The sequence below is a fragment of the Pristiophorus japonicus genome, chromosome 15 (assembly GCF_044704955.1).
Source record: "Pristiophorus japonicus isolate sPriJap1 chromosome 15, sPriJap1.hap1, whole genome shotgun sequence".
Classification (NCBI taxonomy): Eukaryota; Metazoa; Chordata; class Chondrichthyes; family Pristiophoridae; genus Pristiophorus; species Pristiophorus japonicus.
Window position 1 is genome coordinate 10,960,516 of NC_091991.1, and position 27,916 is coordinate 10,988,431.

Consider the following 27,916-nt stretch of genomic DNA (forward strand, 5'->3'; position numbering starts at 1 on the left):
GAACTGGCCGCTACATGTAACTTTGTAGCACTTACAGAGGAAATGATCAGGGATCAAATGATTGAGAAAACAACGATCCCCTCATTCGGGAATACTTGCTAATGGAAGATGACAAAATGACATTGGACAAAGAAACTAATTTGGCCATCCAAATCGAATCAGCGTTTCAGATTCAAAAGTGATCAGATCCCCTGCTCCCCCTGTGCAGCAGACTTCAGCTACAGCCCATGTGCAAGGCGTTCGTCCAAAGCGGAAATCACAGCAGAGACCCAGGGCTAGTAATAAGACACCCACTACGGATCACGGGCCTAACTTCCACGGCTTTAACTGTGGGGACAAATCACACTCAGCAAAGATCCTAACTGCCCTGCACGCAGGAAGAAATGCTCTGCATGTGGTAAAATGAACCATTTGGGGGATAGCGAACTGGTTGGCAGACAGGAAACAAAGAGTAGGAATAAACGGGTCCTTTTCAGAATGGCAGGCGGTGTACCGCAAGGTTCAGTGCTGAGACCCCAGCTATTTACAATATACATTAATGATTTGGACGTTAAGGAATTGAATGCAATATCTCCAAGTTTGCAGATGACACTAAGCTGGGTGGCAGTGTGAGCTGTGAGGAGGATGCTAAGAGGCTGCAGGGTGTTTTGGACAGGTTAGTTGAGTGGGCAAATGCATGGCAGATGCAGTATAATGTGGATAAATGTGAGGTTATCCACTTTGGTGGCAAAAACAGGGAGGCATAATATTATCTGAATGGTGACAGATTAGGAAAAGGGGAGGTGCAAAGAGACCTGGGTGTCATGATACATCAGTCATTGAAAGTTGGCATGCAGGTACAGCAGGTGGTGAAGAAGGCAAATGGCATGTTGGCCTTCATAGTGAGGGGATTTGAGTATAGGAGCAGGGAGGTCTTGCTGCAGTTGTACAGGGCCTTGGTGAGACCTCACTTTGAATATTGTGTACAGTTTTGATCCCCTAATCTGAGGAAGGACATTCTTGGTATTGAGGGAGTGCAGTGAAGGTTCACCAGACTGATTCCAGGGATGGCAGGACAGACATATGAAGAAAGACTGGATCAACTAGGCTTATATTTACTGGAATTTAGAAGAATGAGAGGGGATCTCATAGAAATGTTTAAAATTCTGACGGGATTGGACAGGTTAGATGCAGGAAGAATGTTCCCAATGTTGGGGAAGTCCAGAACCAGGGGTCACAGACTAAGGATAAGGGGTAATCCATTTAGGACCGAGATGAGGAGAAACTTCTTCACCCAGAGAGTGGTGAACCTGTGGAATTCTCCAGAAAGTTGTTGAGGCCAGTTCATTCGATATATTCAAAGGGGAGTTGGATGTGGCCCTTACGGTCCAAGGGATCCAGGGTTATGGAGAGAAAGCAGGAATGGTGATGCAGGCTTGAAGGGCCGAATGGCCTACTCCTGCACCTATTTTCTATGTTTCTATTTTGCTAGTGTCTGTCACTCATTGCAGCATATTCAACATGTGGACAATGCATATAGCGATGAACACAGTATGGTTTACACCGTTAGTGACATTTCACACATCGGTTCGGGCAAATTCAAAGACTGTGATGTAAACACTGACGGCACGCCCTGCTGCCTCCTCATTGACCTTGGAGCCGAAGTCTCCATATTGAGCGAGGCTGTGTACAAAACCCACTTCACACACCGTCAACTGCAGCCCGCAACTTCCACTCGACATGCGTACTCCGACTCCAAAATTGAGGTACTTGGGGTCATATCTGTCCTGATATACGACAAGGACATAACATTGGAGAACTTTTCCTTTCATGTCGTGAAGGAACGAAGCCTCATGGGTGTTGACCTTTTTGACGAGCTTGGGTTCAAAGTTTACGACCCAACCTGTGTACACGGCGGACTTTGACAAGCAGCATCCCTCAATCTTCACAGGGTTTGGAGTGACAACAACATTTTGCCATCGTCAATGTGGTGACCCTTCCGTCAAACCGGTTACACAGCGACTTCGCCGTCTCCCATTCGCGGTCCGTGACCAAGTATCCGCAGAGGTAACCCGACTCGAGTCTCAGGGAATCATTGAGAGCATCGACTCCTCACCCTGGACCTCGAACTTAGTCATTGCTTGGCCTAAAAATGGGGAGATCCGCCTATGCATCGACCTGAAAGTGGTTAACAAGGCCATCATCCCCGACAAGTACCCTCTTCCTACCATCGACGAATTGTCGTCAGAATTCCACGGCTTAATAGTCTTTTTGAAACTCGACATGCGCCGCAGTTACCTGCAAATACCCCTAGCGGAGGACAGCAAACAGCTCACGGCATTCACGACGCATGATGGTCTGTATCAGTATCGATGCATGCCCTACGGACTATCTTCTGCACCAAGTGCATTTCAGAAGATTGTCACTACTATGCTAGCAGGCATAGAGGGAGCCCTCAATCTGCTTGACAATATCGTCATCCATGGACGGACAATGGAAGAACATGACCAGGGACTCCACACAGTTATGCTAGACTTGCCACACATAACATTAAACATAATGCCGATAAGTGTACATTCGCTGCTGGAGAAATAATATGTTTCTGGGTTACAGAGTCACAGCACAAGGATGCGATCCAGCGAATGCAGGAGGCTACCAACGTCAAAGAATTTTCATCATTCCTCGGCACTTGCAACTTCTATCTGAAGTTCGTCGCACACTACGTGCACATTGCCGAACCACTTCACAAGTTGCTGCGCAAGGACGTCCCTTGGGAATGGACAGATTCCCAGGCTCAGGCATTCACCACACTAAGGAGAAAATCACATCCCCTCCTATCCTCACACACTTTGATCTGAATGCCACTATGTACGTCACCACGGATACATCAGTGGATGCTGTGCTCTCGCAATGCATTGACGGCCTGGAGCGCCCAGTCACCTTCACCTCTCGCACGCTCTCATCTGCAGAACGTAAATACACTACAGGGGAACTTGATGCACTCGCTTGCATCTACGCGTGTGAATGCTGACACATCCATCTCAATGGCAGGAAATTTCCCCTCCGTACGGATCACCAAGCACTAACTACGCTACTCGCTACAACTGGATCTGGGCACAGGCCACTACGAATCAGCCGATGGTCAGATCGCCTTCATCAATGTAACTTTGATGTACAGTACATCGCTGGCAGTCACAACCACGTAGCTGACATGCTCAGCCGCTCGAAATCTGCTTCGGACTCTGGTGCTGACTTGTTCACAGATGATGACACATAGGTCACGTCAATCATCACTCAGTCCATCAGAAACCTTGTCTCCGGAGACAAACTCAAAACCGAATCACAGTGTGATGCTACGCTCCAGCATATGTACCATTTCCTCCAGACTGAGTGGCCTGAGCAAATTCTGGAAGAGCTGTAAACCTTCCCCAGACTTTGCGATGAATTTTCTGTTTGGAACTGTGATGTATGTAACCCTTGGCAACCTGCATCATACTACCACCAGAGGGCCTACCTGTTGGAGTCCCAAGGGATCCCAGCATCCCTTGGGAGCACTGTATATAAGCAGGCCTCCCAGGCTGTACCAACACTCTGGAGTTTAATTAAAGGAGCTCAGGCCACACTTCCTCATTGCACACAGTACTCAGTCGTATCACTTTATCATGAGCATAACAATTGGCGATGAGATAACGAACAACCATGCGAAAATGCAAAGAACTGTTGGTATCCTGGAGAAATTCTCAGAAGGGGATGATTGGGAGGCCTTCGTGGAGCGACTCGACCAATACGTCGTGGGCAACGAGCTGAAAGGGGACGAGAACACTGACAAATGAAGGACAATCCTCCTTACTGTCTGTGGGGCAACAACCTATGGCCTCATGAAGAATCTTCTAGCTCCGGTGAAACCAACAACCAAATCCTATGAAGAACTGTGTACGCTGGTCCGGGAGCACCTAAATGCGAAGGAGAGCGTTCTGATGGCAAGGTATCGGTTCTACACGTGTCAACAGTCTGAAGGCCAGGAAGTGGCGAGCTACGTCGCCGAACTAAGGCGCCTTGCAGGACATTGCGAATTCGATGGATTCCTTGAACAAATGCTAAGAGACTTTTTTGTGCTTGGCATTGGCCATGAGGTTATCCTTCACAAACTATTGACTGTTGAAACACCGAATCTGAGCAAAGCCATAACGATAGCCCAGGCATTTATGTCCACCAGCAATAACATCAAACAAATTTCGCAGCATAAAGAGGTTTCGGCTAGTATTGTACACAAAGTAACATCATTTTCAGGCATACACACATGCATGACCTCAGATGACCCAGAGTTCGCCATCAATCGTTAATGCGAGGCAGTCAACACCTTGTTGGTGCGGAGGTGATCATCGAGCCCATCAATGCCGCTTCAAACACTATGCGTGCAAAGTCTGTGGAACAATGGGACACCTCCAGCGAATGTGCATACGAGCTGCAAACCACCACGTTGTAGAGGAAGATCGATCCATGATGGATCAGGCTTAACTAGAGACTCGAACCGAGGAGGCAGAAGTGGACGGTGTACACACCTTCACCACGAAATGTCCACCGATCATGTTAAAAGCTGAACTGAACGGAATTCCAGTATCCATGGAACTGGACTCGGGTGCGAGTCAGTCTATCATGAGCAAAAAGGCCTTCGACAGGCTGTGGTGCAACAAGGCACACAGGCCCAAGCTTAGCCCCATTCACACCAAGCTGAGAACTTACACTAAAGAGCTGATCCCTGTTATTGGCAGCGCAGAAGTAAAAGTCTCCTATGATGGAGCAGTGCATGAACTCCCACTATAGATTGTGCCAGAAGATGGCCCCACACTGTTCGGCAGAAGCTGGCTGGGAAAAATCCGCTGGAACTGGGACGACATTCGGGTGCTTTCATCCGTCGACGCCGCCTCATGTGCTCAGGTTCTGAGCAGGTTCCCGTCGTTGTTTGAGTCAGGCATTGGAAATTTCTCGGGGGCGAAGGTGCAGATCCACTTGGTTCCCGGTACACGGCCCATCCAACACAAGGCATGGGCGGTGCCATATATGATGCGAGAGAAAGTGGAAATTGAGCTGGACAGGCTGCAGCGAGAAGGTATCATCGCACCGGTGGAGTTCAACGAGTGGGCCAGTCTGATTGTTCCGGTTCTCAAAGGCGACGGCATGGTCAGAATTTGTGGGGACTATATAGTAACGATTAATCGTTTTTCGCTACAGGACCAATACCTGCTACCCAACGCAGACGACCTATTTGCGACTCTGGCTGAAAGAAAGACGTTCACCAAGTTGGACCGGACCTCGGCCTACATGACGCAGGAGCTGGAGGAATCTTTGAAAGGTCTCACCTGCATCAACACGCACAAGGGTCTGTTCTGATGCCCGTTTGGGATTCGTTCGGCTGAGGCAATCTTCCAATGGAACATGGAGAGCCTGATAAAGTCGGTTCCACGCACCGGGGTCTTCCAGGACGACATACTGGTCACAGGTCGGGACACCATCAACACTTGCAGAACCTGTAAGAAGTTCTAAGTTGGCTAGATCATGTGGGACTCAGGTTGAAATGCTCGAAGTGTGTTTTCCTGCTGCCAGAGGTCGAGTTCTTAGGGAGAAGAATCGCGGCAGATGGCATCAGACCCACCGACGCCAAGACGGAGGCCATCAAGAACGCGCTGAGACCACAGAACGTGACGGAGCTGCAGTCGTTCCTGGGACTCCTCAACTATTTTGGTAATTTCCTACCCGGGTTAAGCACCTTGCTAGAACCTCTACATGTGTTGCTACACAAGGGAGATGACTGGGTATCGAGGAAATCACAAGAAGCTGCTTGTTCTGTATAACCCATGTAAACGATTAGTGTTAGCTTGCGATGCGTCGTCATACGGGGTCGGGTGTGTGTTACAACAAGCTAACAAATCGGGAACATTGCAACCGGTCGCCTATGCGTCCAGGAGTCTGTCCAAGGCCGAAAGGGCCTACAGCATGATCGAAAAAGAAGCTCTAGCGTGCATTTACGCGGTGAAAAAAATGCAACAATATCTGTTTGGTCTCAAGTTTGAGCTAGAAACTGACCATAAGCCGCTCATATCGCTATTCTCAGAGAGCAAAGGGATTAATACCAATGCCTCTGCCCGCATCCAAAGATGGGCGCTCACACTGTCTGCAAACAACTATGTAATCCGCCACAGACCAGGCACAGAGAACTGCGCTGATGCTCTCAGTCGGCTAACATTGCCCACCACCGGGGTGGAAATGGCACAGCCTACAGACTTGTTCTTAGTGATGGATGCATTCGAAAAAAAAAAGTCACCTGTTATGGCCTGCCCGATCAGGACCTGGACCAGCCAGGATCCTTTACTGTCCTTGGTAAAAACTGTGTCCTCCATGGGAGCTGGTCCAGCGTCCCAGCGGAGATGCATGAAGAAATCAAGCCGTTCCAGCGGTGCAAAGACGAAATGTCCATACAGGCAGACGGTCTTTTGTGGAGTAATCGTGTTGTTTTGCCTAAGAAAGGCAGGGAAACATTCATACACGACCTACACAGTGCCCACCCAGGCATAGTAATGATGAAAGCTATAGCCAGATCCCATGTGTGGTGGCCCGGCATCGACTCAGACTTAAGAGTCATGCGTGCGCCAATGTAACACTTGCTCTCAACTGAGCAATGCACCCAAAGAGGCACCGCTAACTTTGTGGTCGTGGCCCTCCAAACCGTGGTCTAGGATCCACGATGACTTTGCGGGCCCATTCCTCGGCAAAATGTTCTTGGTTGTTGTGGATGCTTATTCAAAATGGATTGAATGTGTAATAATGTCTGTAAGCATGTCCACTGCCACCATCGAAAGCCTACGAGCCATGTTTGCCACACACGGCCTGCTTGATGTCCAGGTCAGCGACAATGGGCTGTGTTTCACCAGTGCTGAATTCAAGGAATTCATGACCTGCTCTGGGCACAAGCACATCACATCTGCCCCGTTCAAGCCCGCATCCAACGGCCAGGCAGAATGGGCAGTTCAAACCATCAAGCAAAGCTTGAAACGTGTGTTGGAAGGCTCCCTGCAGACCCGCCTGTCCCGAGTCCTGCTCAGCTACCGCACCAGACCCCACTCGCTCACCGGGGTTCCCCCAGCTGAGCTGCTCATGAAAAGGGTGCTCAAAACAAGGCTCTCTCTTGTCCACCCTGATCTCTTTGATCATGTCGAGGGCAGGTGGCATCAACAAAGCATGTACCATGATTGCGCAAACTTGTCACGCGATATTGAAGTCAATGACCCTGTATTTGTACTCAGCTATGGACATGGTCCCAAATGGCTTGCTGGCACGGTCATAGACAAAGAAGGGAGTAGGGTGATCCAGGTCAAACTGGCCAATGGACTAATGTGCAGAAAGCATTTGGACCAAACCAAATTGCGATTCACAAACAGCCACGAGCAACCCGAAGAGGACACCACCAACTTCGACCCTCCAACACACATAAAAGTGGCAACCGACATCACGGTTGACCACGAAGCTGAACTCACCATCCCCAGCAGCCCGGCAAGGCCGGCTGCCCAGCAGCCCAGCGAAGAACCAACCAACTCACCCACACCTGCATTTGTACCGAGACGATCGACAAGGAAGCAAAAAACCCCAGATCGTCCCATCCCTGTAAATAAGTGCACTATTGACTTTGGGAGGGAGTGATGTTCTGTATGTAACCCTTGGCAACCCGCAACCACGTTTCTGTAATGGTCACCAAATCATACCCATTTGTAATGATTTGTGCCGTCAACTCATTTACTTTATTTCGAAAGCTGCGTGCGTTTAGATAGAGCGTTTTAATACTAGTTTTTAAACCATGATTTTTAGTTTTGACCCCTCCTGCAGCCCCTTTATATTCATACATATTGTCCCTTCCTATCAACTTGTTGTTTACATTTACCCCAGTGCTACTCTGCTCTGTTGCTTCCTGCCTTTTGCATTCTTTCTTGAGGTCCTGTTCATCTGAGCTCTCACCCACTCTAACTAGCTCAGAGCCCTCTCCTGGGTTCCGAATACTCCTCGCATTGAGGCACCGAGCTTTCAGGCTTGCCTTTTTATTACACTTTGACCCTTTAGAATTTTGCTGTACAATGGCCCTTTTTGTTTTTTGCCTTGGGTTTCTCTGCCCTCCATTTTACTCATCTCCTTTCTGTCTTTTGCTTCTGTTTCCATTTTGTTTCCCTCTGTCTCCCTGCATTGGTTCCCATCCCCCTGCTATATTAGTTTAACTCCTCCCCAACAGCACTAGCAAACACTCCCCCTAGGACATTGGTTCCGGTCCTGCCTAGGTGCAGACCGTCCGGTTTGTACTGGTCTCACCTCCCCCAGAACCGGTTCCAATGCCCCAGGAATTTGAATCCCTCCCTGCTGCACCACTGCTCAAGCCATGTATTCATCTGAGTTATCTTGCGATTCCTACTCTGACTAGCACGTGGCACTGGTAGCAATCCCGAGATTACTACTTTTGAGGTCCTACTTTTTAATTTAGCTCCTAGCTCCTTAAATTCGTCTCGTAGGACCTCATCCCTTTTTTTACCGATATCGTTGGTACCAATGTGCACCACGACAACTGGCTGTTCACCCTCCCTTTTCAGAATGTCCTGCACCCGCTCCGAGACATCCTTGACCCTTGCACCAGGGAGGCAACATACCATCCTGGAGTCTCGGTTGCGGCCGCAGAAACGCCTATCTATTCCCGTTACAATTGAATCTCCTATCACTATCGCTCTCCCACTCTTTTTCCTGCCCTCCTGTGCAGCAGAGCCAGCCACGGTGCCATGAACTTGGCTGCTGCTGCCCTCCCCTGATGAGTCATCCCCCTTAACAGTACTCAAAGCGGTGTATCTGTTTTGCAGGGGGATGACCGCAGGGGACCCTTGCACTACCTTCCTTGCATTGTTCCTCCTGCTGGACTTCCATTCCCTATCTGGCTGTGGACCCTTCACCTGCAGTAAGACCAACTCGCTACATGTGCTACTCACGTCATTCTCAGCATCGTGGATGCTCCAGAGTGAATCCACCCTCAGCTCCAATTCCGCAACACGGTCCGTCAGGAGCTGGAGGCGGATACACTTCCCGCACACGTAGTCGTCAGGGACATCGGAAGTATCCCTGAGTTCCCACATGGTACAGGAGGAGCATATCACGTGACCGAGCTCTCCTGCCATGACTTAACCCTTAGATACACTTAATTTGGCGACAACAATGTTAACAGGTTACTTACTGATATAAAAAAGAAAAAGAAAAGCTACTCACCAATCACCAGCCAATCACTTACCCCTTTGGCTGTGACGTCACCTTTTGATTCTTTCGACTTCTTTTTTGCTTTTTCTCCCGGCTGGAGCTGCACAAACTGGGCCTTTTGTAGGCCGCACCAACGCCACGAACTCCCGCCTCTGACTGCCGCCGCCTCTGACCAGCGCCAATGAGGCCCATTCCATGGCCACACAGACCATGGCAACAACATCAGTTGGATATCTTCGGTCCAGTTGAAGCAGCTCCACAGCACCAGCGTTTCCTTGTTGTAGTACATGACCTGCATTCCAAATGGCCAGAAATCGCCTCAAGTTCAGTGACCTCATCAACGATGGTCACTATTCTGCAGCGTATGTTCACGAAGTGGGGCCTCCCAGAGGTCATAATCACTGAGAATGGACCACAGTGTGTGTCCGACCAGCTCGCGGATTTCCTCACTCGCCAAGCTATCGAGCATCGCCTTACTGCTCGGTACAATCCTCAAAGCAACGGAGGCGTTGAGCGATTTAACCGCGTCATCAAAGAGGGTTTTAAAGCCAACCTCACAGCAGGCCAAACATTCGAGGAAGTGGTTCAAACCATTCTCCGCACATAGCATTCGACAAAGCACTCGCTAATGGGGAAGACACCCGCTGAGCTCAAGATTGGGCGGAATCTTCGCTGGCTACTGGATATTCTCAAACCCCCAGCCAAACCTAGCACGACGATAACCACACTCACATCCTAGATTTCGGGACGTCAACGAAAAGCAAAGTCGTACACTGACATAAAACGATGTGCTCAAAAGCCCCAACTGAAGAACGGAGATTGAATCAGAGTTAAGCACCCAAACCGGAGTCATAAGCTCGCATCTTCACTTTCGCCTCCAAAACAGATCGGGTGAAAGTTCAGCCCTCACACCTACGAGCTCAATGATGGAACTCGATGGAACGCTCGTAGACTGATCCCAACTCACAGGCCAACAGACCAGCAGCATGGAACAGAGGCACTGGTCTGTTTCCCAACCGAAAAAGTCGATCGAACACCGCAAGCTCCACGCCGATCTCAGCGTATCAGAACACGGCCTGGCTATCTCAAGGACTTTGTCTGTTCATGGAGTCTGTTTTCAAAAGGGGGGAAATATTTTGTGTTCACACTCTGTTTGTTGGTTACAGCTCACGAGACAGGCATTAGGACCCTGCGGGAACTATTCACAGTTGCTGTAAACATTCTGGTTCATGCTGGTTTGGGACACCATTTTGGGAGTTGCTATAAAGGACACAGTAAGTTACATTACTCCTGTTTCAGTTAGTCTGTTTATTTACGTACACAACAAAGAGGAAGGGATTGATGGGTGTCAATGGTTAAGGCAGGTACCTGGTTAAACTCGGGCTAGTTAAGGCTGCTGGTTAACTTTAGTCTAACAGAGGTTGGTTAAACTTAGTTTACTTGTTATTGGTTGATAACTTTGATTGACAGCTGTTACCATCATCAATTAAAGAAAGAAAAGACTTGCATTTATATAGCGCCTTTCACGACCACCAGATGTCTCAAAGTGCTTTACAGCCAATGAAGTACTTTTGGACTGTAGTCACTGTTGTAATGTCAGAAGCGCGGCAGCCAATTTGTGCACAGCTAGCTCCCTCAAACAGCAATGTGATGATGACCACATAATTTTTTTTTAATGTTGATTGAGGGATAAATATTGGCCCCAGGGAGAACTCCCTGGCTCTGCTTCAAAATAGTGTCATGGGATCTTTTATGTCCACCTGAGAGCTTAACATCTCATCCGCAAGGCGGCACCACCTCAGTACTAACCCTCCGACAGCGCGGCACTCCCTCAGTACCGCCCCTCCGACAGTGCGGCACTCCCTCAGCACTGCCCCTCCGACAGTGCGGTACTCCCTCAGTACTGTCCCTCCGACAGTGCGGCACTCCCTCAGTACCGCCTCACCGACAGTGCGCCGCTCCCTCAGCACTGCCCCTCCGACAGTGCGGCACTCCCTCAGTACTGTCCCTCCAACAGTGCGGCACTCCCTCAGTACCGCCCCTCCGACAGTGCGGCACTCCCTCAGCACTGCCCCTCTGACAGTGCGGCACTCCCTCAGCACTGCCCCTCCGACAGTGCGGCACTCCCTCAGTACCGCCTCACCGACAGTGCGCCGCTCCCTCAGCACTGCCCCTCCGACAGTGCGGCACTCCCTCAGTACCGCCCCTCCGACAGTGCGGCACTCCCTCAGTACCGCCCCTCCGACAGTGCGGCACTCCCTCAGCACTGCCCCTCCGACAGTGCGGCACTCCCTCAGCACTGCCCCTCCGACAGTGCGGCACTCCCTCAGCACTGCCCCTCCGACAGTGCGCCGCTCCCTCAGTACCGCCCCTCTGACAGTGCGGCGCTCCCTCAGTACCGCCCCTCCGACAGTGCGGCTCTCCCTCACTACTGTGGAGTGTCAGCCTGGATTTTGTGCTCAAGTCCCTTGGAGTGGGTGCTACCCAGAGAGCTAAAAGCTAGCAAGTACCCACTTCGTAAAGGACTTAAAGTTGGTCGCAAATTAGGAGGACACTGAGTCATCAAGCAAAAGAATCCAACAAGAAGTGCCTCCTATGTAGAAGTGTATAACTGATAAATACTGGTTCGGCTGCTAATTCCTGTGATCCAGCTGGGGTTGATTAAGGTTAATGCAGCCGGGGCTGGTTAAGTTGACACCACGAGTAGCAATAGCAACAATCACGAGAAGGGCAGGCACCGGATATTCAGCAGCTGCCGGTGGGGACAGACAGACAGACAGACAGACAGAGAGCGCCCAGTCCCGGGCCAGCAGTTCGGGGAGCGCGGCTCCGGAGTCCAGGCCAGTGTAGCCACAAGTTGTGTTGTGAGCAGCGGCAGCGCCCGGGACATGTCGCCCTTAGTCAGGGGGAGATTTACAGGGTGGGCCGCCCTCCTCCTGCTCCTGGCTCTCGCCCGCTCCCAAGCTGCTTCAGGTGGGTTCTGTATGTTCACCAGGCTGGGGTTTATTCCTGGAGCTCATGTTAAAGCTGCTCATGTTTGTGGACCAAGATGTCTCTAAGCTGCACTTTAAAATGCTACATTTTTTAAAATTGATACAGGAGTCTAGTTTCACAATCCTGAACCGTGTGCTTCCCCCTCTTATTTATCGTTCAGGAGAAACTTTTTTAACCATCAGAGTGCTATTGCTGCCACAATTTTTCACCCAGAGGGTGGTGGGGGTCTGGAACGCACCGCCTGAAAGGGTAGTAGAGGCAGAAAACCCTCATAGCATTTTAAAAAGTACTTGGATGTGCACTTGAAGTGCTGTAGCCTACAGGGCTACGGACCAAGAGCTGGACAGTGGATCAGACTGGATAGCTCTTTTTTTTTCCAGCTGGCACAGACACGATGGGCTGAATGGCCTCCTTCTGTGCAGTAAATTTCTGATTCTCAACGAGCAATTGAGGTGAATTGCAAGGTCATTTTCTTTATAGCCACAGATGTTATGGGGTAGAATTACTGCTGGACTTGGCAAAGCAGCTTGGATACAAGAAGTACTTTGTATCTTTGTTCTAATCCTGTTTCACTTAATATTTGGTTAAAATGAATGAAGAGGCCTCAAGTGTTTTCTGATTAATGCAAGATAACTAGAAATAGAAATAACTTTCATTAGTGTTTTACAGCCAATGAAGTATTTATGTGCAGGTCACTGTTGTAATATAGCAGCTAATTTGTGCATAGCAAGCTCTCAAACAGCAATGTTGTGATGACCAGATAATCTGTTCTAGTGATGGTGATTGATTGAGATATAAATATTGGCCCCAGGACACTCCTACTTTAAATAGTGCTGTGGGATCTTTTACAAGCACCGGAGAGCAGACATCTTTAACATCTCTATCTGAAGTGCTGCCTCTCTGACCATGCAGATTTTTGTGTTCAAGTCTCTGGAGTGGGACTGGAACCTGCAACCTTTCTCAGTTGATAACCTAGTCATAATTATTAACTTTAATAGTGTCTCAAGCAGCATTATTTACTTGTGGTGTGGAGGGAAGATATTGTAGTATCAAGAATGTAACTTGTACAGTGCATGTGTAAATGTTGGGCTGAGCTGTAAGGTTGTAGGCTCAAGTACTGAGTGCAGGCTCCTGTGCTGACACTTCAGTGCAGTACTGAGGGAGTGCTACACTGTTGGGGGCTGTCTTTTGGAGATGTTCAATTGAGCTATTTGCCTGTTTTCAATGGGTATGGAACAGTTTGAAGAGCAGGGAATTTATCCTGGTGTCCTAACCAATGACCCCCTCCCCTTTGCCAGCTACTGATGAACCAGCAAATTGGTTGTGTGAACTTGCTGTGCATAACTTCTGTTTTGCCAACTTGGGTAGTGTATTTTCTGGTGCTTTTCTTAAATTGTGATCCAAGTGCATTGTGAATGCAAGTCTTTAACCTTTTCAGATTAGGCAGTTTTCCTCCTAAGACTTGATCAGCGTATCAACTGGAGCTGCTTAAACTGAGTGAGAATCATAGAATAGAAACATAGAAACATAGAAAATAGGTGCAGGAGTAGGCCATTCAGCCCTTCGAGCCTGCACTGCCATTCAATGAGTTCATGGCTGAACATGCAACCTCAGTACCCCATTCCTGCTTTCTCGCCATACCCCTTGATCCCCTAGTAGTAAGGACTATATCATGGGACACCTTGGGTTTTTTTAAACAAAGGGATCTAAAATTGGGAGCTGCAAATAATGAGGGAATTGGGCTGATTAACAGATGATATTTGCAGCACAAACAGTCCATTCGGCCTAACTGGTTGGTTTATCTACACGAGCCTCCTCCCACCCCCTCTTCCTTCACCTATCAACAGATCCTTGTCTTCCTTCCTCCTGTACTTTAACTTCCTCTTAAATGCATCTATGCTATTTGTCACAACTGATTCATGTTATAGTTAGTTTCACATTCTCACCACTGCCTGGGAAAAGAAGTTTCTCAAATTCTCAATTGGATTTATTGGTGACTAACTTTTATTTATGGCCGAGTTTGGACTCTTGTTTTTCTGTATGTCAGACTTCTGTCGAGGGAAGGGGTGGGTGGGGCTAGTTTGTCGCACACTCTTCTGCCTGAGCTTGTCCTCTTGCTCTTTGCGTTGAGACTCGAAGAGCTCAACACCCTCCCGGATGGAATTTCTCCACCTCGGGTAGTCTGTGGCCAGGGTGTCAGTGGTGATGTTGCACTTTAGCAGGGAGGCTTTGAGGGTGTCCTTGTAACGTTGATAAAGCATTTGCTTAGGGAGTCTCGTATCTGACATGCGTACTATGTGGCCTGGCCAGAGAAGTTGATCGAGCGTGGCCAGTGCTTCAATACTGGGGATGTTAGCCTGGTCGAGGACACTGATGTTGGTTCACCTGTCCTCCCAGGGGATTTGCAGGACCTTGGGAGACATTGTTGGTGATATATCTCCAGCGACTTGAGGTGCCTTCTATACATCGTCGATGCCTCTTAACAAAGGCAGACATTGTGTAGATTCAGCATCGCCTCCAGTGTGCCAGCGCAGCCTTTGGCCATCTGAGGGAAAAGAGTGTTTGAAGACCAGGCCCTCAAACCTACTGCCAAACTCGTGGTCGACAAGGCTGTAGTAATACCTACCGTCCTGTGTGGATCTGAGACATGGACGATGTATAGAAGGCACCCACCACCACTCAAGTGGAAATGTCTTCTGTCTACCCTATCAAGCCCAAGCTGCAGTTTTACAGGGCCTTGATGAGACCACACCTTGAATATTGTGTGCAGTTTTGGTCTCCTAATCTGAGGAAGGACATTCTTGCTATTGAAGGAGTGCAACGAAGGTTCACTGGACTGACACATGAAAAGACTTGATTGACTAGGCTTATATTCACTGGCATTTAGAAGAATGAGGGGATCTCATAGAAGAATATAAAATTCTGACTGGATTGGACAGGTTAGATGGAGGAAGAATGTTCCTGATGAAGTCCAGAACCAGGGGTCACAGTCTAAGGGTAAGGGGTAAGCTCTCTAGGACTGAAATGAGAAACTTTTTCACCCAGAGAATTGTGAACCTGTGGAGTTCTTTACCACAAAGTTGTTGAGGCCAGTTTGTTAGATATATTCAAAAGGGAGTTAGATGTGGCCCTTGTGTCTAAAGGGATCGGGTAGGTATGGAGAGAAGTCAGGAGTGGGGTACTGAAGTTGCATGATCAGCCATGATATTGGCTGGTGGTGCAGGCTTGAATGGCCTACTCCTGCACCTATTTTCTATGTTAATCTTGAAGACCCCTCTGGTCACCCCTCAGCCTTTTTTCTTTTCTAGAGAAAAGTGTCCCAGCCTGATCAGTCTTTCCTGGTAATTATAACAGTTCTGATATCATCCTTGCAAGTCTTGTGTACCTTCTCCAGTGCCTCTTATCTCTCTTTGTAATCTGGAGACCAGAACCGTGGTTCACGATGTAATGTTGGCTAATGCTGAGTGCTGGGGCTGAGGAAGGGCCATGATGAGCATGGATAGAAAACTGAACTGTAAAAGTTTACAGCTGAGAACGAGGCCATTCAGCCAGTTGTCTGTGCTAGAGCAATCCACAACTAATCCCACCACCCCAATGGACCATTGTAGACTGCAGGAGGGGATCTGGGGGCACTACTAGATAGTTTCAATTGGTTATTTGCACTGCAACAGCAATAAAAACAAATAAGATCTTTATGTATAGCAGGGGAGCTAAAGACATTGGTTCAACCCAACCCTGTGTGCAATTCTGGGTGCTGTGATACGGTTTGGAGGGTCAATCCCTGGGCCAAACTCATTGGGGAGACTGGTGGTGGATCATTTTTAAGGGCAGCTGATTGTTTATGATGGGTTGGGGTGAAGAAACTGAAGGTCAGGTATGGACTCTCTCGCCAGGCCTGTGTTGTCCCTCAGCTTAATGCTTTCTTCCTTGTATTGTAGTGCTGATTAACTTATTTATTCTTGGGATGTGGGCATTGCTTGCATTTATTGCCCATCAATAGTTGCCCTGAGAGGATGTTGGTGGACTACCTTAAACCAAAGCAACATGAAAGTTGAAAATTGACCGTGTTAATGTGGGACTGGGGTCATGTATAGGCCAGATTGGGTAAAGGCAGCAGATTTCCTTCCCTTAAAAAAAAAGGCAATGAATTCAAATGCTCAAACTGCAAGGGTGGGATATGAACTTGCCTTCCTTAGATTATTTTTCCATGCCTCTGCATTCCTAGCCCAGTAACATAACCGCATTGCTACCCTGAAAATGTTGGCCAGAACGTAACTGGAAGCTTGCAACACAATGTGGATAATGGAGACCCCCTATGGAACTGGGTTAGAAACTTTCTGGCCATGGTTCAAATCTAACTTGGATTGATTGCTACCTGTAGAAGTGGGTGAAAACAAGATGCTCCATCAACTTGAGTGTGAAGACCACCAGGAAAACTCTCCATAATCTGGCAGTCGGCTTGACTGAGGACTTTGCAGTACAGCATTGTGGGAGTGGTGTGTTATTGGTGGTGGCCAGGACAGTTTGTAAACTAAGAGCCTGCCTGTTCATGATGGACAACAATAATAAATTATGTAGGAGAGGCTGGCCATTTGGTCCATTGTGCCTGTTGGCCTTTTGAAAGAGCTACCCAATTAGTCCCACTCCACTGCTCTTTCCAATAGCCATGCACATTTTCTCCAAGTATTTATCCAATTCACTGTTGAAAGTTACTATTGAATCTGCTCCCACTGCTCTTTCAGGCAGCACATTGCAGATCAGAGCAACTTGCTGCATTTTTTCAAAAAATGTGGGGAATTACCAGTTTCATAGAGCGGGGCGGGGGTGGGGGCCATACGGTGATGGTGGTGGTGGTGGTGGTGGTGGAAGTCAGTGTGGCTGATTGTTCTTTTGATCCAGACCAAAGTCCTACTGTCAAACCCTGTCTATAGGTGCTGTGTTGTGCTGCCCCTGGAAGGGTTGCAGTGAATGGGGGAAGATGTAAGCTTGCCCCTGGGGTGTAGATTGGGTGTTGTGACCAAGTCCCACTGCCAGCCTGGTGTTGCAGTATCTGGTTTACTTGATGTTTGGGTTGCTGCTGTTTGGCTGCCTGCCAAAGATGTGATGCTTGTGCTCAGCAAATTTGTACAAGAGCAGTCTCAAGCATTTGAGGCACGACTAGAACTCTTGCAGACATGTAGTTGAAAAATTAAATGAGCAGACTTAAAGGGGGTAATGCAAGAACATAATAGGAGTAGGCAATAAGGCCCCTCAAGCCCTGCTTCACCATTCAATCAGATCGTGGCTGATCTTTGCCTCAACTCTACTTCCCTGCCTGATCCCCATACTCCCTTGATTGCCTCGTCCAAAAATCTATTGATCTTTGTCTTGAATATACTGAACGACTGAGCCTCCACAGCCCTCTGGGGTAGTGAATTCCAAAGATTCACCACTGAGTGAAGAAATTGCTCCTCATCTCTGTCCTAAATGGCTGACCCCTCATCCTGAGACTGTGACCCCTGGTTCTAGTCACTCCAGCCAGGGGGAAACAACCCCCTCAGCATCTACTGTCAATCCCCCTCAGAATTTAGTGTGTTTCAATGGGAAACCATCTAAATCCCTGTACCCTGAGTGCTCAGGTGTTGGGCAGTTAGTGTCACCAATTCAAATGTTACAAGCCTTCCTTTAGCCTCTTGTCATTTTCTTGGAGGTAGCAGTGTGCTTGGTATGGGGGTGGGGGAGGGGGGGGGGGCAGTGTGCTTGGTTGAGACACAGTTGCTCCCATATTGGCATTTTTGATTTGTCTTTTTTTTCTCCATTTATTGGAATGGTACCAGGGATGAGGTACTTTAGTTATGTGGAGAAGCTGGGGTTGCTCTCCTTGGAGCAGAGAATGAAGAGATTTAATAAATGAGAATGTTTCCAGTGACTGGAGGGTCGGTAATTGGCAAAAAAACTGACAACCTGTATTTATATCGCACCTTTAATGTGGTAAAATGTCCCAAGGTGCTTCACAGGAGTGTTGCCAAACAAAATTTGGCACTGAGTGAGGGGATGTTGGGGCAGATGAGACAAGTTTGGTTTTAGTCTCGAAGGAGGAGGCGGAGAGGTTTAGGGAGCCAATTCCAGAGCTTGGGGAATGCCAGCATTTAGGGACTTTGGTGGGAGGGAATGCTAGAGCTTGGGGACTTGGCTGTTGAAGGCAACATGAGGAAACATCTATGTCGTGAGTTGTGATCTGGAATGTAGTCCCTGAAGGGTGGTGGAAGTTTTTTTAAAAATTGTACCTTTTTGTATTTCTGCATTCTTCCTTCCAAAATGCATAATGTAACAGTTAAATTTCATTTGCCATGTGTCTGCGCATTACACCAGTCTGTCCTCCTCGTCTGCTTCCATCTGCCTCCTTGTTTACTACATTTGAGTTTTGTCATCTGTAAACTTTGAAATTAAGAACACGAGCAGGAGTAGGCCACACAGCCCCTCGAGCCTGCTCCACTATTCAATAAGATCATGGCTGATCTGATGGACTCAGCTCCACTTTCCTGCCTGCTCCCCATAACCCTTTATTCCCTTATTGCTCATAAATCTGTATCTCTGCTGTTTTTTATGTGGACTTGTATTTACTCTGTTCAGCCACCAGAGGGCTCATCCCCCTGGAGTCCCTTGGGAGCACAGATATTTAAGGAGGCTTCACAGGTTGGAGAGGCACTCTGGAGACCTGCAATAAAAGTCTAAAGTCACACTTTACTTTGAGCTCTGTTCAGTCTGACTTTCTCCATACACATCTGCCTTAAATATGTTCAATGACGCAGTCTCCATGGCTCTCTGGGGCAGAGAATTCCACAGATTTACTAAAGAAATTCCTCCATCTGTTTTAATTGGGTGACCCCTTAGTCTGAGACTATAACCCTAGTTTTAGTTTGAGTGGAAATATCTGCTCTGCATCCATCTTGTCGAGCCCCCTCATTATCTTATGTTTCAATAAGATAACCTCGCATTCATCTGAACTCATGTGTATAGGCTCAACCTATCCTCAAGTCCACCCCCCTCATCTCCAGAATCAACCTAGTGGACCTTCTCTGAACTGCCTCCAATGCAAGTATATCCTTCCTTAAATATGGAGATCAAAACTATATGCAGTACTCCAGGTGTGACCTCACCAATACCCTGTACAGTTGTAGCAGGACTTCTCTGCTTTTATACTCTCTTCCCCCTTGCAATAAAGGCCAACATTCCATTTGCCACCTTGATTACTTGCTATACCTGCATACTCACTTTGTGTTTCATGCACCAGGATCCCTAGGTACCCAAGTTCAGGTCATTAACGTGCATCAAAACAAGCTTGTGGTTTATATATATTTTTGGCAGCAATTGCAGAGTCACCATATATGCCAAAATTGTGTGTGGGGTATGGTGGATGGGAGGGAGAGCTACCAAACATTCCTCCCTCACTCTCTCACAAACCAATCTTCGTGCATTACTGTTCACGTTCCCTTTTTTCTGTATGCTTTAATTTTTTTCCTCTTATGCGCTGGATAAGTTGTAAAGATCTACAAGGATGATAGCAGAACTGAGGTATGGAAAAGCTGAACAGGCTGGGTCTCTTGACTGAAGGAAGGGTCTTTACAATTATGGAAGTGTTTAATGAAGATGTTTCCATTTGCAGGTGAGTCCAAAACTATGGGCTATCAATACAAGATGGTCACTAATAAGTTCACTAGGAAATTCAGGGAAACCTCTTTACCCAGAGAGTGGTGAGAATGTGGAACTCGCTACCACGGAGTAGTTGAGGTCAATAGTACAGCTGCATTTAAAGGGAAGCTTGATAAACACATGACGGGAAAGGAATGGAAGGATCTGCTGATGGGGTGAGATGAGGAGACTCGTGTGGAACATCAACACTGGCTTGGACCGAATGGCCTGTGCTGTAAATTCTGACCATGCTAATGATCCTGTCCCACAGCACTCATTGTAATGGCGTTTCATACCTTGATGCTTTTTTATACAGAAACACTCCAATCCTCCAATACTTGGGACTTGTTCAAGCAGTGGGCTCAATCCTGAGCTTTTTTATTAAGGGTTTTTCAATTGTATGTGTTGCGATTGGCTTATTTAAAAAAAAAAATGTTTTTTTAACCCTACTTTTGAATTTGGGATGTGTAAGCACTTTGTTTCAAGAGTTGTCTTGGGCATCATGTTAATTAACTGTTGGGTGATGGATTTTCCCTCAACTAACATCCGAAGGGGGGGGGAAAAAGGGTCATCTCTCTGTGCATACCTGACTGCATTTAGGAACACAAGAATTAGGAACAGTAGACCATTTGACCCCTTTACCTGCTCTGCCATTGAGATTATGGCTGATCTTAAAGACCTTTTTTAGACAGGGACTCTACTGGGAGTCAGTTTGGATTTTGTGCTATGTGGCGTGAGACTTTAAACCTCAGGATTCTGACTGCAAGGTGCGAGTGTTTGGCTGACACCTAATGTTGCTGCTACACTGTAAAGTGGAGCCTAACTCCAGAGGTGGTGTCTGACTTCACACGAGGGAGATGCAACAGCTTTGAGCCAGTTGGAACTTGCCGTGTAACTCTAAAACCACTTCTCACCAATGCTAAATTTGTAATGTAAATTTGCCCTGTAAAAGCAATGTGACTTTCGTATAAAGCAGCTCATTGTGTCAGTTCAGTGCATATGATGCTGCATGACATGGCTTGTGACCTTTTTGCTATACTTGAGACTCTTGCTTAGAAGATTTCTTCCACTATACTGAGACAAAGACATTGTTCTTGTCTAAATCAAATTGTAAGATGCAGTGAATTCTGATCATGTGAATTTATCATGAGTTTTCTTTCCTGTTTTAATGTGGTATATCAGCACAAGTTGTTGGTGTGGGCTTTGATGACCTGCTCAACGCTACCTTTTTGGGGGTAATTCTGCACTCCTTCAGGACTGGCTCTGTAAAGATTTAGAAACAAAGACTTGCATTTCTATAGCGCCTTTCACGACCACCAGACATCCTCCAGGTTAGTGCCTCTTCAACCATGGCTGCTTTTGATGCAGAGCAGGGAGGAGGGGTAGAATAGAAACATAGTGTCATAGAAACATAGAAAATACGAGCACTAGTAGGCCATTTGGCCCTTTGAGCCTGCACCACCATTCAATATCATGGCTGATCCTCTATCTCAACACCATATTCCTGCTTTTTCCCCATACCCCTTGATGCCTTTTGTTTCTAGAAATCTATCTATCAAATATATTCAGTGACTTGGCCTCCACAGCCTTCTGTGGTAGAGAATTCCACAGGTTCACCATCCTCAGTGAAAAAATTTCTCCTCATCTCGGTCCTAAATTTCCTACCCCGTATCCTGAGACTGTGGCCCCTTGTTCTAAACTTCCCAGCCAGGGGAAACATCCTCCCTGCATCCAGTCTGTCCAAACCCCGTCAGGATTTTATATGTTTCAATGAGATCCCCCTCATTCTTCTAAACTCTAATGAGTACAGGCCTAGTCGACCCAATCTCTCCTCATACGACAGTCCTGCCATCCCAGGAATCGGTCTAGTGAACCTTTGCTGCACTCACTATGGCAAATATATCCTTTCTTCGATAAGGAGACAAAAACTGTGCACAATACTCCAGGTGCGGTCTCACCAAGGCCCAGTGTAACTGTAGCAAGACATCCTTGCTCCTGTACTCAAATTATCAGGTTGTAAAACATTCTCTCCCAACAGAAGCATCAATAAACTGGTTGTGGCACATCTATCAGTCATTACTAACCCATCAGATCTGGCATTGTTACTTAGCTTTACTTGATTTCAACAGTCAAAGCCACAGAAAAGGAATTGACCCATTTATCCAACTAAGTCAAACTGACATTTAATTGATATCCAGTTTGAATAGAGGGGGCTCGACAAGGTGGATGCAGAGGAGATATTTCCACTTGGGGATTTATTGAGACTAAGGGGCCGCCCATTTAAAACTGAGATGAGGAGGAATTTCTTCTGAGGGTCAGAATCTGTGGAATTCTCTGCCCCAGAGAGCTGTGGCGGCTGCGTCATCGAATATATTTAAGGTGGAGATACAGATTTTTGAGTGATAAGGGAGTAAAGGGTTATGGGAGCGGGCAGGGAAGTGGAGCTGAGTCCATGATTGGATCAGCCATGATCTTCTTGAATGGCAGAGCAGGCTCGAGGGGCAAAATGGCCAACTCCTGCTCCTATTTATTTCTTATGGCAAAAAGGTTACTTTTTTGCCCATGGAATGCTAAAATAAAACTGTCTCATCTACATTTTAACAGATCATAATGTGGGTTGCTGAGGAAACTTATGTCACATTGAACTAAGACGTTCCACTTAGCAGGATGTAAAACTAGAAGTCCCTAACTTCTGTCTGAGGCTGAACCAGACTGTTCACAACCTTGGTACCTGAATTGAGCTTGGGACCACTTATCCGCAGCATAACTAAGACTGCCTATTTCCAACTCCGTAGCATTGCCCGTCTCCGCCCTTGCCTCAGCTCATCTGCTGCTGAAGCCCTCATCCCTGCCTTTGTTACCTCTAGACTTGACTCTTCCAATGCACTCCTGGCTGGCCTCCCACATTCTGCCCTGCGTGGGCTGGGGGTGTTCCGGGGCTCAGCTGCCTGTGTCCGAGCTCGCACTGTCCCGCTCACCCCTGTGCTTGTTGACCTGCATTGGCTTCCGGTTGAGCGGCACCTCGGCTTTGAGGCTCTCGTCCTTGTTTACGGGTCCCTCCGTGGTTTCGCCTCTCCCTGTCTCTCTAGTCTCCTCTGGCCCCGCAGCCCTCCCGAGATGTCTGCACTCCTCTAATTCTGCCATCTTGGGCGTCCCCGATTGTGGTCGCTCGGCCGTGCCTTCTGTTGCCTGGGCCCCGGGCTCTGAAGCTCCCTGCCTAGACCTCTCTGCCTCTTTATCTCTCTCTCATCCTTCGGGACGCTGCTTGGGACCATCCTCTTTGACCCAGCTAATTTCTCCTTGTGCGGCTCGGTGTCAGATCTCGTGGGGCATTTTTGCTGCGTCGAATGCACTGTGAATACAAGTTGTTGCTGTTATATCCCTAGATAATAGTGAATTATTGGTTCGTTGTCATGTCAGGCATTTCCAAACGTGAGGTGGTTTACTTTGGCCATCAAAGCCCCTGAGGCTTATTTTGCACCCCATTAAAGTTAGGAGCCTATGCACAGGCTCAAAGGTATATTAGATTAAGTACCTCCCCTTAATGTGAGGCTTGAGGAGCACCTGCCTAAATGACTGACAATCCATATGTATGTATTTGCTTCATGGGTTCTTTGCTTAAGAAATCATAGCAACATATTACTATTAAGAACTAGTTGGTTTATTAGCAAAAGGTTTAACAATCACACTACACATTACCAGTTCATCCACCAGGATACCTGCCTCATCATGGATTCCCCTGAACCCAACTGGCTGGGGCTTTATTGAGTCTTGTGAACATCACGTGACCACAACCCAACAGCTCTACAACTCTTTTGGGCATACTCGCAGGTGTACACATTACACCCATAGCAAACAGGTGTGGCAGGGGAAGCCAGCCTGTTCGCTTCAGCTTGTTAAAGGTATATTGCTATATCGCTTAGCAATTGATGGGTTTTTGTACCATTTTGTCGGATAAAAGAAGTAAGGGAAATTTTGGGAGCCTTCCTGACAACGCTGCCTTTATATAAAAAAAAAAAATCTGTGATCGGCACATATTTTGGCACTGCTTTATTTGCATGCGCTGGAGGGTGAGGGAACAAGTTGGCAGAGCTCTGTCACATCTCCTGGCTTTCAGCGCACAATCGCAATCAATTGTTACAGGAGTGCGGCTGAATGGCTTATGGTACTGGACAAGCAACCAACAATCCCAGCATGGCAAGTGGTAAAACTGAATACGAAAATGGGTCCGGTACCGGAAAATGACCTTTCTGAAAGCTGACGGATTGTTGTAAAAGTGCACGTGGTTCACAAACTTACGTTAGGGAAGTGAACCTGCCACACTCTACCTGGTCTGGCCGACATGTGCCTCCAGGTCCCTGCCGTGTGGTTGGCTCTCGGGGCACCCAGGGACTGGCAATAGGCGCAGCTTTGCTGGTGTAACCCATGTCCCCTGAGAACAAATGAGGAAAATGAAACTTTACCAATGCATTGTTTGGTGGGACCAGTGATCTCAACATTTTCCTTGTGGAAAGCAGCCTGCAACAAGAAAGGGCCCTATACTTCCACCATAATCTGTGGCTGACAGGATCATTAGAAATTTAAGACATGAGATCGATAGATTTTTTTTTAAGGGTATCAAGGGATACAGATCAAAGGTGGGTAAATGGAGTTGAGCTACAGATCTGATTGGCAGTACAGGCTTGAGGGGCTAAATAGCCACCTGTTCCCATGTTCATGCAAGTTACAAACTTTAATGCATTCCTTCAATACTGGTGGTGCCCATTGTGTTTTTGCAGCCTGATGCAATTGATTTGGAAAGTTGTGTGTGTAGTGCCAAAGTGCTTAAAATTTGCAAGTGACCCCCCCTCGTTTTTAAAATGTTTTTACAATTGCGTTCGTGTCTGCATTCTCCACAATGAGTCTTGCAGGAGAATCTTTCTGTAGGCGTTGGAAAAGGAGTCAAAAGCAATTTTCTTGGCTGCTGAGATTTCCATTGTTTTAGGTGGAGCTGGTCCCCAGTGATCACTGGAGCTTGGTGTTATGCAGGTTACAAAGGGTTTAAATTCATGACACCTGACCACCAGAGGGCCCACCTGTTGGGAGTCCCAAGGGATCCCAGCATCCCTTGGGAGCACAGTATATAAACAGGCCACCCACAAGGTACCTGCACTCAAGTCTTATTAAAGGAGCTAAGGTCTCACTTGCTCATTGTACATAGGACTCTGTTTCATCCTTATGAGTGTACCAATCGGGACTCCTAGTTTAGAGTGCATTTCTATAGTGCCTTTCATGACCACAGGACATCCCCAACAGCCAATGTACTCTTCGGTATAGTTACTGTTGGGATGTTGGCCTTTATTACAAGGGGGATGGAGTGTAAAAGCAGAGATCCTACAACAACTGTACAGGGTATTGGTGAGACTACAGCTAGAGTACTGCAGACAGTTTTGGTCTCCATATTTAAGGATATACTTGCATTGGAGGCTGTTCAAAAGGTTCACTAGGTTGACTCCTGAGATGAGGGGGTTGAGTAGGTTGGGCCTATAAACATTGGAGTTGAGAAGAATGATATTGAAACATAAGATAATTGGGCTTGACAAGATGGATGGAGGATGTTTCCACTCATAGGAAATCTAGAACTAGGGGACATAATCTTAGAATAAGGGGCTGCCCATTTAAAACCAATGAGGAATTTCTTAGTGTTGTAAATCTGTGGACTTCTCTGTCCGAGAGCTGTGGAGGCTGGGTCACTGAATATATTTGACATGACGATTCAGATCTTTGAATGATGAGGCAGGGAAGTTGAGGTCATTATCAGATCAGCCATGATATTGAATGGCGGAGCAGGCTCGAGGGGCCAAATGGCAGACTCTTGTTATGTTGTGGTTTTATGAAATGCAGCAGCCAATTTCTGTACAGCAAGCTCTCACAAACCTGAGAATCTGTTTTTTGGAATAGAAACACAAAATGCTGCAAATACTCAACAGGTCAGGCAGCATCTGTAGAGAGAAACAGTTAATGTTTCAGGTCGCTGACCTTTCATCCGAACTGGAAAAAGTTAGTGATATAAGAAGGTTTTAAGCAAGTGCAGGGGAGAAGAGAAAAGATCAAAAGGTCTTTGATGGGGTGGAAGGCCGGAGTGATTAAATGACTTCTGGTGGTGTGAGGCAAAAGGAGATGGTAAAGGGACCATTTATTTTTTTTAAACTAGGTGTAAATGGGAATAGCAAACATCAGCTGCCATGTGGGGAAAAAAATATTGGCAGAGGTTACGGTCTGCAATCGTTGAGTCCAGAAAGCTGTAAAGTGCCTGATCAAGATGAGGTGCCGTTCCTCGACCTGTTTGAACAGTGTTGGATGCGGAGGACGGAGAGGTTAGTGTGGGAGTGCAGGGGAGAATTAGTGGCAGGCGACCAGAAGCTCTGTCACATTTACAGACTGAATGGAGTTGCTCCGCAAAGCAGTCACCAATCTGCGTTTGATAGAGACGACCATAAGCACGAATACAGTATACCAAATTGCTGTTTCACCTGGAAGGAGTGTTTGGGGCCCTGGACAGTGGGAAGGGAGGAGGTAAAGGGGCAGGTGTTGCATCTCCTGTGCTTGCATGGGAGGGGGTGCTGGGGGTGATTGAGGAATGGACCAGGGTGTCATCGAGGGAGCTGTCCCTTCTGCAGTGTTTTCATTGTGTAATCTGTGGGTTGGTTGAAGTATAGATGTTGGCTGGGACACCAGGGGGAGAGAGATGGCCTGTTCTTCAAATACTGCAGTGGGATCTCTTCCATCCCATGGAGGACAGCCGTGTCTTCGATTTGAGTTCAAGCCTTTTTGTTTAATTGTAAAATTGGGTTTGGTTTCAGTGGAATCTTGATCTATCGCTGTCACTGTTAATCTCATGCAGATAAAATTACACGGCTCCTGATCTGATTAACCAATATCTGATTTGTTACACCATGTATGACAATCTTTCAAACAACATTGGCTTTTATTCATCGAGCTGGAGTAGAATATGTGGAGACTAGATGGCTGCAGCGCTAGCCTTGACATATTCCCTGCGTTGCAAAGCAAAGCCACTGCATGGAACCATTCAAGCCATTTAGTGGAGAGGAATTTCAGACAAACCAAAGGAATCCCAAGGTTCTGTGCTTCTCAGGGCAGGGGTGGGCAGTGTGTTTGGCACAACTGGTATTTATAAAAGACTTGCATTTATATAGCGCCTTTCACAACCACCGGAAGTCCTAAAGCGCTTTAGTCAATGACACTTTTGGAAGTGTCCTTATCATAGGCAGTCCCTCGAATTGAAGATGACTTGCTTCCATGTCAAAAAGTTCACGGGTGTTTCAATGAAGGACCTAAGATTCTAGGACCAAACTAAATCCTGAAGGGTGGAAGATGCCTGTGGTTGGATTTTTTTTTTAACGTGGGGTGACCGTTGCCCACCAGCTACCACACGGGCTTGACCGAGCTAGGTCTTGGTCCAGTGACGAGGATTAACTAGGACGACTGGAGATCAGCTCTGCTGCACGGACCTAGTGCGTGCACATCACAGCTCCTGCTATAGCTGCCCATTCTCCAATCACCGACCTGGATCTTGGTGACGTCCAATCCAGTTGCCCTTTTCAGTGCTGTTGCTGGAATGGTACGCTGCTCCATCCGCTCCTTGGCCTGCTCCGATGTTGCTCGCAGGCCGGGGGCCGCACAGGAAGTTGTAGTCACTGTTGTAATGTGGGAAACTCAGCAGCCGACTTGTGCACAGCAAGCTCCCACAAACAGCAATGTGATACTGACTGTATAATCTGTGATGTTTGAGGGACAAATATTGGCCACAGGACACGGGATAACTCCCCTTCGAAATAGTAGCCATGGGATCTTTTGCATCCACCTGAGGGCAGACGGGACCTCTGTTTAACGTCTCACCCGAAAGCCCAATACAGCGCCTTAATGTTGTAAAACGTCCCAAGGTGCTAGAGGAGCATTATAAAACAAATTTGGCACCGAGCCACAAGATATTGGG

General features: G+C 47.5%; 1 protein-coding gene across 1 annotated transcript in view; it reads left to right on the forward strand.

The window, feature by feature from the left end:
• The first annotated feature begins 12,126 nt into the window (after positions 1-12,126).
• tm7sf3 (transmembrane 7 superfamily member 3) overlaps positions 12,127-27,916 on the forward strand; it is a 49,176-nt gene continuing 33,386 nt past the window's right edge. The window contains exon 1 of the mRNA XM_070901550.1: positions 12,127-12,228. Within this exon, the coding sequence (XP_070757651.1) occupies positions 12,144-12,228 (85 nt within the window). The 5' untranslated portion in view covers positions 12,127-12,143. The remainder of the gene's footprint in view (positions 12,229-27,916) is intronic.